The sequence below is a fragment of the Peromyscus leucopus genome, chromosome 4 (genome assembly GCF_004664715.2).
Source record: "Peromyscus leucopus breed LL Stock chromosome 4, UCI_PerLeu_2.1, whole genome shotgun sequence".
NCBI lineage: Eukaryota > Metazoa > Chordata > Mammalia > Rodentia > Cricetidae > Peromyscus > Peromyscus leucopus.
In genome coordinates, this window is record NC_051066.1 from 62,352,090 (window position 1) to 62,365,098 (window position 13,009).

At 35.0% G+C, this 13,009-nt stretch overlaps 1 protein-coding gene across 1 annotated transcript; it reads left to right on the top strand.

Annotated features, from left to right (window-relative positions):
- The first annotated feature begins 7,761 nt into the window (after positions 1-7,761).
- Positions 7,762-9,986, top strand: LOC114710146 (olfactory receptor 1052). The gene is made up of 2 exons (XM_028894235.1): positions 7,762-7,772; positions 9,041-9,986. Exons 1-2 carry the CDS (start codon positions 7,762-7,764, stop codon positions 9,984-9,986), a joined length of 957 nt encoding a protein of 318 aa, XP_028750068.1.
- The last annotated feature ends 3,023 nt before the right edge of the window (positions 9,987-13,009 follow it).

Here is a 13,009-nt window from a genome sequence, read left to right on the forward strand (position 1 = left end):
GAGAGACAGAAACAGAGAACAACAATGACAACAAAAACAAAATAACATTAAACAGCAATGATTGGTCATTGATTTATCTCAATATCAATGATCTCAATTCCCTGACAAAAGCTACAGACTAACAGAATGGATTAAAAAACAGGATCCATCCTTCTGTTGCATCCAAGGAACACACCTTGATATCAAGGATAGAGATCACCTCAAGGTAAAAGGATGGAAAAGACATTCCAAGGAAATAAACCTAAGGAGCAGGCAGGTGTAGTCATTTTAAATATCTGAAAAAATAGACTTCTAACCAAAGCTAATTAAAAGAGATAGGGAAAGGAAAGGGCACTACATACTTATTAAAGAAAGGGAAAAATCCACCAAGAGAACATTGCAATTCTTACCTTTGGCCAAATTTTAATTGCAATTTTTTTTTTAATTTTAGGGGTGTTCTAAATTAAACTTACTTCTCAGATTTTAATATAGAATGTATTATGATATTTTTATTTCTATAGGCCAATATTCTTTAGTAGTATAAAACCAACTTGTTTACTCATTTGAGGGGACAAAAATCTTCCTTCATTCTAGATTTACTCATATAGAAAATTAATTGTAATTCAAGGAATAAATTAAACACCACAAGCAAGTTTTAGTGAAATTTTAATTCAACATTCATATAGTTGGGACCCTCTTAAAGGTAACTAGAAGGAAAGAAGAGAGCTTGACTCAGTATCTACAATAATTTAAAGTTTTTCTGCACATTTTGGCATTGAGAAATGTGGGAAAAATATAGGATATAGCTATGATAAGATAAAAGGGTGAATTGTTGATCCCCCCATTAAAGAGCAATTTGTTTAAAATATTTTACATTGTTATAGATTTTAGTTTATTGATACAAATTTATAGTTAATTTTTCTGTACTGTATGTATATTTCTATTCTTTTTTAAGGTATTATGTTTGTATAGCTCATTTAAATTATAATGGATAAATAAAAAATACAAATTAATAATTAGTCTTCTATGATAGTCAAACTTATAGTCATGTTAAGCTTTCTAGGTATATATAGATATAATTCAATTAGGTAGTAAATCTTCAAATGCTTGAAAGACCTACAAAATATGGCATTTAAAATGTTTTAAAGACTTAGATTTCTCGACAGTGATACACATCTGCTCCTGGCAGCACTGATTTACTTCAAAGAGAAAGATGGGCATCGAAGACACTCCATGTGGAATTTATCTTCTTCTGGTCAAAAATAGCCATTTGGGCAAGAAACTGTTGCCTGGACTGCTTAACAAAATGTATCGATTAAACTTTTATGGCCCATAGAAAGGTAACCACTAAACTTTGCAAGACAACAATGTCCTTTTGGTTCCTGCTTCATGGAAGAAACTGCAATCCACAGGACACAGAGAGAAGTGACTGAGAGACTCTAGGCCTGTGGGCTAAAAATAGATGTCCCAATGTTGCAAAAGAACTTTGGGTAACTGTCCAGGTAGCCAGCTGTCTCTATCATTCTAGATTTTTGGAAGTTGCTTACAATGCTCTTCCTGTTTACTTAGGTAATATTATATCCTTCTGAGGTCTTTGACATAGTTAAAGACTAGATATTTATAGTTGTAATTTTCCTTGGTTATAATAAAAGATAAATATAAAACCTTGAACTTACAAATATAAGATAAATAAAATATTTTCTTTAAATTTGTGAATATAAATAGACTAGATATTGTAACTATAATTCTTGCTTGAAAACTGTTTTGTTATATATAATTTTACTATGTTAAAGTTAAAACTTTCCTTTTTATTTAAACAGAAAAGGGGAAATGCTGTGGGATAATGCTTTTGTACACTGGTTTAATAAAATGCTAGTTGGCCAGTAGCCAGGCAGGAAGTGTAGGCAGGATAAACAGCCAAGGAAAATTCTGGGAAGAGGAAGGCTGAGTCATATGATGCCAACCTGCCATCAGGGAGCAGCACGTAATGGCACACAGGTAAAGCCACAGAACATGTGGCAACATATAGAATAACAGAAATGAGCTGAGTTTAAGTGTAAGAGCTAGTCAGTAGTTAACCTGAGCTAATGGCCAAACAGTTTTAATTAATATAAGCTTCTGTGTGTTTTCTTGGGTCTGAGTGGCTGCAGACTGGGTGGGACACACACACACAAAAGCATAGAAACTTTAGATTTAAAGCATTTCCAAATGTTTTTTCTGAATTCTGTTTTATCTCTCCAATATCCTTCTTTTCGTCATTGCTGTCATTAACGTGGACTCTCTTGTTTGGTTAGTTTGCCTAAGGGTTTGTTGATCTGTTTTACTTTTCAAACAACCAACTTCATGCTTAATTGATTCTTTTTTAATTTTTATTTTTGAGATATAATACAACTACATCATCTCTCCCTTTCTTCTCCTCCCTCTAAACCCTCTCATATACCTTTCCTTTCTTTTTTCTTTAATCATATATATATATATATAAAAAAAATATATATATATATCATGCTCAATGTGTATAATATTACTTGTATACATGTTTTAAAGGCTGATAATTAAAATATCATAATATTTATTTTTTTCTTTTTAGAATTTTTAAATTTTTCTTCTAAAGATTTAAAAAAAAATTCCATCTATTTATTTAGGGATTGGATTCTTTTTGCTTTTGTAGGACCTTAATGTGTACCATGAATTTATTTTATTGAGATTTCTCTTCACTAATTTCTACATTAATTCTTTGAGGATTTGTTTGGACCAAATTTGCTCCTGTCCGCAACTCCATCCAGATACATTGCACCTTTCCCACTGACCAAATTTGTGTCTTCTTTAAAAAAAAAAAATAAAACACTAAGTCCAGTATGTGCTGGCCAAATACACACACACACACACACACACACACACACACACACACACACAATTTGCATGTGTGGCCTTCCATACAGCATGGCCAGCCTAGCCTACCAAGGGCTACTGGCTATCACTCTCATAGCAGTTATTAGTTGATAATACATCCTTAGCTGTAGGTGGGACTTCACATCCAAATCACTTCTGTTTGCTAAGATTTGCTTTGGTTTGAGGTTGCAATGTGCTTATGCGTAATATTACAGTTCTCTTGGTTTCATATATTCAACTTCCCCATTGGGTTCATGTAGATGTAACCAACCGTCTTATTAAATAAGAAACACAGAACCAATGTAAAAGAGAAAGCCAAGAGGTCAGAGCTCAGAGCTAAAACCTTACCCTTCCTGCGGTGCTCCTAGCTCTCAGAAAGAGACCTACTTCCTGTGTGTATATCTTTAAATATTCTTTCTGTTCTGCCTTCTCATTGGTTGTAAACCCAAACACATGACTGCCTTGTCACTGCCTGTAATACAGCCCTCCAGGTCTTAAAGGCATATGTCTCCAATGCTGGTTGTATCCCTGAACACACAGAGATCTCTGGGATTAAAGGCATGTGCCACCACTGCCATGCTCTTTTTATGGCTCTAATAGCTCTGACCCCCAGGCAACTTTATTTATTAGCATACAATCAAAATCACATTTCAGTACAAATAGAATACCACACCACAGGTTCAGAAAACACTTTTTTTTTGTGGTCATCTAAAACTTTTAGATTTATAAATATTTTACCACCTTCAGTCACTGGAAAATTTATGCATATTTCTGTGGGGTGTGTGTATCTGTGTGTGTGTGTGTGTGTGTGTGTGTGTGTGTGTGAGAGAGAGAGAGAGAGAGAGAGAGAGAGAGAGAGAGAGAGAGAGAGAGAGAGAGAGAGAGAGAGAGGAAGACAGACAGAGAGGCAGACAGAGACACAGAGAGGAAAGACAGAGACAGAAACAGATACAGAGACAGAAAAAATTGGCTGTTTCTTCCAAAGAAAGTTTAAGGTAAGAACATTTGTCATGTGACTCGCCTTGTACATATGTGTAGAAACACCAGTGGTGTTTATTTTAGTAACAACTCACTTTGTGTCACTGAGGTGACACTTCTTCATTACTCAGTTGTTTTCAATTACTGTTTCTGTAACATTTTTAAAATTAATTAATTCATTTTACATTCTAACCTCAGTTTACCTTCCCTCCTCTCATCGCAGTCCCTCCCCCCACCTTCTTTCTGCTCTGGGCCCCTATCCACTCCTCCTTCTTTTCTATTCAGAAAAGGAAAGGCCTCCCATGGATATCAACAAAACACGGCATATCAAGTTGCAGTGAGTCTAAGCACCTCCCCATGTATTAAGGCTGAGCAAGGTGACCCAGTAGGAGGAATATGGTCCCAAAAGTCAGTCAAAGAGTCAAAGACAGCTTCTGTTCCCACTGTTAGGAGTCCCACAGAGGACCAAGCTACACAACTGTCAGATATATTCAGATTGCCTAGGTCAGTCCCATGAAGGCTTGCTGGTTGTAAATTTAGTCTCTGTGAGCTCCTATAAGGCCAAGTTAGTTGATTGTGTGGGTTTTCTTGTGATGTCCTTGACCCCTCTGGCTTCTACAATCTTTTCTCCCTCTCTTCAGCAGGATTCCCCGAGCTCAGCCTAATGTTTTGCTGTGGGTCTCTGCATGTGTTTCTAATAGTTTCGAGATGAAGCCTCTCTGATGACAATTGGGCTAGGCAACAATCTATAACAAAATATCGTTTGGCATCATTATATTGATATCTTTTATTTTCTCTTCTTGCGTTTGGTTCTATCTTAGTTTTCTGGGACATCCAGCCTCTGGGTTCTTATGCTTTAGACAGTTTGTTTTTTGTAACATTTTACTGAATTCAAAATGTTATATGTTTTGTTCTTTACTTGTAGTTAATTATACACATTGGGGAATATTTGAATCATCAGAAATCATGAAGTCCCTTGAGGATACTGTTTCTTAAGGTTTCATCTGCAGCTCCACATGCTGAATAAGCTGCAAGGTCTCACAAGACATTGATATATATATATTCCTGATTCTTTTACCTAATTTGCTCTCTTAGAGGAATATGTTAAATTTTATTCATTTGTTTTTTTTGTGATTATGTATCAACTGTTACATTTTCCTTTAAATATTTTACTGTAGACCCCCTTCAGTTACATACTCTGATATATTTAATAATTTAAATGTCATATATTAACTAAAATTCATTTTTAGTAAGGTGAAGAAACCATGGAAAAAGGTCCAGTGTCTTTAAAGTTGAACCTATAAATTAATTTTTTGGTAAGTTACATTTGTATTAGAAAACTTTATCTCTATTTACTTGGATTATTCACATTAAACATAGTATAGAAGTCTATTTGTGTTACCCAATACTACTATATGTTAATTAAAATATTAGAAGTCATTAACTCAATGTTTAAATGCTTTCTTTTTTTACATTTTATAAGCTACCTGATACTCAGTAATAAACTACACGATTAAATTTCCATATAATATTTGGAACTCAATTTATTCAAATGTGCCTGTGAATTATAACTATTTTGAAATAATTTCTTTGAGAAAATATCCTTTCTTTCATTACTGCTCTAAATGATGGATCAGAGAGTTAGAAGAGAACTCTACCTATACAACTTCCTGAAGTTTTTGAAAAACGATTACTGCCTATGCTGGTAGAGCCTGTTCATAATCACATTGGCCTTTCCATCACTTTGTCAGGAACTAGTTCAAAACCCAGAAATTTAACTTTAGTTAAAATTGTAACTTATTTCATTCCATTTAATCATATGCTTGCAGTTATTGAGTGTTGTTTTAGAATTTTTAAATATGATAATCTGTTAAGTTCAATTTTTAGTATTATAATGATATCTTGGTGATTCTTTTAATTTTGTTACCATTATGTAGCAAGTTCAAGGGAGAACATTTAAAAAATTCAATAAAGTGTGCAGCTTAGTAATTTATCAAAGGAACATATAAATTGATGATTTTCACTTCTTTAGTTTTCATCTCAAAGAAGTTTCAGGTTGAATATTAAGTTAATGTAATTGATTAAATTAATACATTTTACATTATTTATAGTTATGTGACCTCTATCTTTCCTTCAAAAACACAAAAGAAGGTAAATAAATAGATACTCAGGTTTTGTCTAGGTATATATTGTTGACTTATTATTGATACACATTTGACATTTAATATACACCTGCTGCAGGCAGTATATCCTTGTTCCTTTTATAAAATCTTTTAATGTGAATTTAATTTTATCAAAGCTGAGAGAACATAAACTAATCCATCAAAGAAATACAGTAAGTAATGGCAACATATTGAAATCCCAGGGTGGGATAATATCAAGCCATTCTCTGTTTCTTACAGTTGAAATATTTTAAGCAAATTAAATTATTATTTTTTTTGTTTGTTTTTTTCGAGACAGGGTTTCACTGTGTAGCTTTGCGCTTTCTGAGCTCACTTGGTAGCCCAGACTGGCCTCAAACTCACAGAGATCCGCCTGGCTCTGCCTACTGAGTGCTGGGATTAAAGGCGTGCGCCACCATGCCCGGCGCAAATTAAATTATTAAAACTGATATAGATACCACACACTTCATCATTTATTTTCTTCTTCATTCTGAGAAACATACCTTCTTTCAGCTGCAAATATAGTATGGATGATTGAGACAAATGTAGATAGATAAAAGATATTTCTATGTTAATATAGGGACAAAAACTCATAAAAATAAATTTAATCAAGTACTGAATAATTGAACTTGATTATTTGTGGTGGAGACTTAATTACACAAAAAATATTGCAAGTCAATTGCTAATTACAATTATATACACTTAAAATGATAACTTTCCTGTTTGTATGTAAAAATAATATGCATAATTAGAATTATGTACATGAAAACATTATTTATGTAAATATTTATAAATCAAGAGTAATCACAAATATAAATGTAAATTATGTTTACTCTACATATCATATCTATGAAGTCTGAAGCTTTTGCTTTGAAACAAGACAAGATGAGACATTTGTCCTTATAGTTGGTTGATCCACTTCTCTCTTCATTATGAGAAATACTTAACAATATGTAAGAAATTTGTACTTTTGAACATTTTCATGTCACTATCTCTGTCAGCCAGTCCCCTTGACTCATAATCTTTGCTGATTTTGTGGTTGTATTCATTTTCAGCTTAATTCTGTTATCAGTACAGCTAACTTTAGATTTTTGCCAATAGCTCATTCTATATTCAAACTGAAGACTCAAATAAACTTTGGACTTAAACCTGTGACTTCCTTTCAATCACATTCAGATTGGGCATATCATCTTCCTATAAAGACTGCCATGTCTGAGTTACACAGAAATTTTTGACAGAGAAAACTATTTCTATGTATTTTCTTACAAAACCAAATCATACCTATATTACTGAAAAAAAGATGGTCAAAATATTAAACTTCCTGATATTTCTTTTTTATTTAACATAAGATTTTTATTTATGAGAATTAAATAGTCCTTATTATCCATAATATTACAAATATGAAATGGCAAAATTATCAAACAAAGTTTAGTTGGAGCCTAAATATGTTAAACCTTCTCATTATAGATGGTTTATAGCTAGAGCAACTACCTACTACAAAACCTTTTTGTTATTTATTTTTAATTGATATAATTAATCATTACTGACCTTCTATTTCCTTATTCTAAGACTTTCCATGTTCCTCCTCACTCTCAAATTGATACCCTCATTTTTATTGTTACATTCTGTGTGTGTGTGTGTGTGTGTGTGTGTGAGAGAGAGAGAGAGAGAGAGAGAGAGAGAGAGAGAGAGAGAGAGAGAGAGAGAGAAAACAAATGTAGGAATACAATTTGCTGTGTCTATTTTTGTGCATATGGTTTCAGGGTTAGCCATTTTGTATTGGAAAACAATCAGGAGGTCCTCTCCCTGGAGAGAGGGTAATTAATTCTCCTTTCATCTGTCATTACTTGCCTGTGATCCTTTGGCTGAATTTGACCTTTCAGAATTTCCCCTTTCCATGTCAACATGCCCACTGATGTTGCCATTGTTCCTTGTCTTGTTTATATACCATAGTAGACTTTCTGGTATTCTGGCTCCTATTATCTTTCCATGCCTTCTTATGTGATGTTCTCTGAACCGCAGATGTGGGAACTTTGATGTAGAGTATTCAGTAGGTTTGGATTTTTCACAGTCTGTTGGTCTCCACTTGCTGTATAGAGAGGCTTTTTTTTTGATGAGCTATACTTATCTGTGGTTATACAATTAAGATTTAGAATGTATTAAGGGATTATTCTGGTTTAGCAAAGTGGCAGTAGTATAGTATTTTATAAAATTCATGATTTCATAAGCCCAGTGAAGCTGGCTCGGTTTCTGGTATTAAGCATGATTTCCCTCTTGTTGACTTGGTCTTAAGTCTGCTTAGACTTCTGATGGTTACTGCCAACACGACACGTGTGTGCCACTATTGCACATTTATGACTGTCTTTGCCAGGATGGTTATTGCTTTGTATCATAGTTGAAATAACTACGTAAGACTATTGGTTGCTTCCCTTCCCTGTCAGCTTGCATAGAACACTCTGCTGCTATATAAACTAGACCAGAGGAAGGAAGCTTTCAGAATAGATGCAGCTAGTCCTGTGTCCCAAGTATGTGGTGTCTTCATCAATAGTGGTTTACCTCGAATCTCTTAGAGGCAGTAAAGGGCAAAAACAAATGGCCTTTATAGTTTTGAGAATTTTTTTGGAACACCAGAAACAAAAGGATTTTCCTCATGCCTAGAACTAGTATATGGTCTTTGTGGGGCCAATTGTTAGTCCAAGTGGCAGTATTATATGTATTTTTTTATAATTTTAGGTAAATATAAAGTAATATGATTTCTTAAGGCTTTATCAGAAAACCCAGGTGACATTCTTTGACCCTCATCCCTCCTTCTCATCTCCCTTTTCCTCTCAACCATATCCACGTAACTATTTTTCCAGTTTCCTCTTCACATCACCTCCATTCTGATATTTTCAAATAGAGAAATGTTGGTCAACCAAATCCTCATTTATTTACTATTACATAGTATATGGATGTCTCTGGTTGAATTTAATAAACACCATGTTCCTCTGTAGACACACTAAACCCTTGTCTTTTCCTTCTCAGGTTTGAAGGAAGGGAATGGCTTCTGAGAACTGTACAATTGTTACTGAGTTCATTCTTTTGGGACTGACTGATCGTGCTGAACTGAAGATGGTGCTCTTTGCCTTATTCCTGGTGATTTATGCTGTTACTTTGGTAGGGAATCTGGGCATGATTATCTTAATCCGAATCACTCCCAAGCTCCACACACCTATGTACTTCTTCCTCAGTTGTCTTTCATTTGTAGATGCCTGTTATTCATCAGTCATTGCGCCAAAAATGTTGATTAGTTTCTTGGTGGTGACGGAAACCATCTCCTTCTCTGGTTGCATTGTACAACATTTGTTTTTTGGAGTGCTTGTTACCACAGAAGGCTTCCTGCTGTCAGTGATGGCTTTTGACCGTTATGTGGCCATTGTTAACCCCTTGCTATATACTGTGGCCATGTCTAAGGGTAAGTGTACCATGCTGGTCATTGGGTCTGTCATAGGCGGAACTATCAACTCTTTGACACATACCATAAGTTTGGGTAGGTTGTCTTTCTGTGGGCCTAATGTAGTGGGTCACTTCTTCTGTGATATCCCATCACTGCTGATACTCTCATGTTCTGATACCTCCATGAATGAATTTTTGCTCTTGATCTTCTCTGGAGTTATTGCCATTGGCACTCTCTTGATTGTGGTCATATCCTACTTATTCATTGCTGTGGCCATTTTGAGAATCCGTTCAGCTTCTGGACGCAAGAAAGCCTTCTCTACCTGTGCCTCTCACCTGACTGCTGTGACTATATTTTATGGCACCTTAAGCTTTAATTACATTCAACCAAGTTCCCAGTATTCAGTAGAACAAGAGAAGGTGGTGTCTGTGTTCTATACACTGGTGATTCCCATGCTAAACCCAATGATTTACAGTCTCAGGAACAAAGAAGTGAAAGAAGCTGCAAGAAGAGCCATAGAAATGAAATTCTCCTCATGCTAATTACACAGTAGCAACATTTCTGTCACATTTATCACCAGTCTTCACTCAGTAACATTTACATTAACTCAGTAAATTCTAGATTTTGTGTTTAATAATTTATATTCTCAATGCTTATTTTTGACATGAAGAAATAAGTTTGAAAGTCAAATAATCCAGTGTGTAATTTCATTTAAAAAGTAATTTAAATGTATTTTGTTTAAAATATCATTATTATTTGAATTAATTAGTAAATATAATTTTAAAATGTTTTGAAACTTGAAAATCAAATAAATACAAGAGTGCTTGATGTCTTTTGGCAATAAATAACAACTTTTCTAAAGAATGAGAAGTTCTAAATTTATTATATAGATTATTATATAGATTTTGTGTTTAAAATGTACATTAATTCTTAAATACTGGTGAAATTTCTATCTAATAAGGTAATTTAAATGATGGTATTATATTACTTGATATATTTTACCTTGTATTTATTAATCTATTCTCCTTTCTCTTTAGACATGAAAGAATTAGTAAGTAAATATAATAGCATAGAAATAAACAGCATGCATTATTTCTAACATCCTAATAAGAGATTTATATGTGGGATGACAACACTCTATAGCAGGTACAATTAGGCACCTTTTTTAAAAAAATAAAATTTGTTTATTCTATGTGTTCTTTGCATCATGTATCTTGATCCCATTCATTCCCCATCCCTTTGAATCTGCCCTCCACCCCTGAACATTCCCCTGAATAAAACAAAATTCAAGAGAAAAAAATGAAGAAAATAAAATGAGAAAAATAAAAAAGGAAAGGAATTAAAAATCTTATGGAAGGCACATTGTGACCCAACCAGTCATACCATGTATCCCTTTGTCCATACATCTCTACTTGGAAGTGTTTGTTGCAAAGATTCACTGATCTGATCCCTGGTCTCCACTACAGTTCTATTCTGGGCACACACTAAGACTCTTTCTGGATATCCCACTGGCACCCTGTGTTGTGGAGATCTTGCATCTTTGGGTTTGTGGGTCAGGTCCCTTCACCTACTCTAGCAGATCATAGATGGGGTGGATATTGGGGCAGGCCAAGTCATAACCCTGGGTCTGGGCCTGGGCAGCTATAGGGTTGGTTTGTAATATGGGAAGTTGGGACAGCTCTCCCATGGTCACAATTTTGGCGCTGGCTCACTTACACCTCCACTAACAAGGTTGACTCTATTGTGCTGCCCTGGGTGGGGTGCAAGGCCTGCTCTCCTAAGTGTTCTAGCTGGCAGGGATCAGGATAGTTCTCCCATTCCTACAGGGCCAGGTCTCCCACTTGTCTCTGGCATTGATGGAGAGGGCACTTCTCCCTTGCTCATGTCACCACAAGACAGATGGGTAATGGGAACAGCTTTCTCATGGTCACAGTTTCGGAGCTGTGTTGGCTCACTTGTGCTGCCCTGACAAGGTGCAGGGAATTAGATACCTATTTAACCCCTGTTTCTCTTTAGGAATTTCTTTCACAATCTGAATATATACATACATTCAGAAGTCTTCAAATAATTTGATAATTATAGTATGTACATGCCAATCTGGTATGAATTGTTTATGTAGCTACATAACATCTACTTATGTAAGAGCACACATCATACTAAAAATGTTATGAATAATATCACAGTAGATTCTGTATATTAAAATACATTATATTATCTACTACATTCTGCCTTTTATACCACTCATATATTTAAATGCTGATGTTTAATTAAACAAATGTTTCACAGTGATAAAGCCAGTTTTCATTCCTGCCCCCCTACCCTGCAGTATTTTAGACACTCCATATGCCAGAAGTCAATTTCAAAGTTGAAAGCACAACATAATATTTCTTTTCCTTAGCTGCATCAACATATATTTATAAAAAGTAGGCCCATTTATTTTCTTAAATGAGAAAGAAAGGTTGTGGAGTTCAGTGGGTAGAGAGGAAGGAAGGATTTGGGAAGAGTTAGGTGAAGGAAAAGAATGATTGGAATATATGGCATAAATTTTTTTAAATAAGAGAGTTTAAAGGTAGGTAATTTTGCATATAGAGTTTTTAGAATCACTCAGTGATAGATAGTAGGAGGTTTAAAGTAACGGTGTTGTTCACTAACGTATAATAGAAGTCATGTTCTACATATAATTCCTAATAAAACAGCCATCTTTATCATGTATTGCAAACAGTACATTGCAGCAATGAAATGATCAATATCAGTTAAATATTTGGGATTTCTTATTATTGTGTGTCTTTGTGAGTTGTGTGCATAGGTATGGTCACTTATGTGTGAGGGTGCATATGCAAGTATGTGTAAGAGCTTGTCCAGAAATGAAATTATAGCATAAATCTTCCTCAATAATCCTTCCACTTTAGTTTCTGAGGTGGCATTTCTCAATCACATTGGCAGTTTCTTCATACCAATAATTGTACCAGGCAGAGATTCCTAATCCTTCCCCATTTTCCTGGGCTGGCATTACAGGTTGGTGTCTATACTTACTTGAGACTAAAGTGAATTATGGAGATCAGAGTGTGGTGGTATTGTGTTCCCCAAAATATCATGCACCCTAATAAACTTATCTGGGGTCAGAGAACAGAAAATCCATTAGATATAGAGGCTAGAAAATGATGGCACTCACGCCTTTAATCCTAGCATTCCAGAGGCAGAAATCAATCTGGATCTTTGTGAGTTCAAGGTCACATTGGAAACAGCCCGGCATGGGGACTCACGCCTTTAATCCCAGGAAGTGAGGGCAGAAAGCAGAAAGGCATATAAGGCCTGAAAACCAGAAACGAGGCTGGTTAAGCTTTTAGGCTTTTGAGCAACAGTTCAGCTGAGATTCATTCTGGATGAGGACTCAGAGGCTTCCAGTCTGAGGAAACAGGATCAGCTGAGGAACTGGCGAGGTGAGGTGGCTGTGGCTTCTTCTGCTTCTCTGATCTTCCATCATTCACCCCAGTACCTGGCTCTAGGTTTGATTTTATTAAAAAGACCATTTAAGATCCCTGCTGCATCAGTGTGCCAGTCTTCT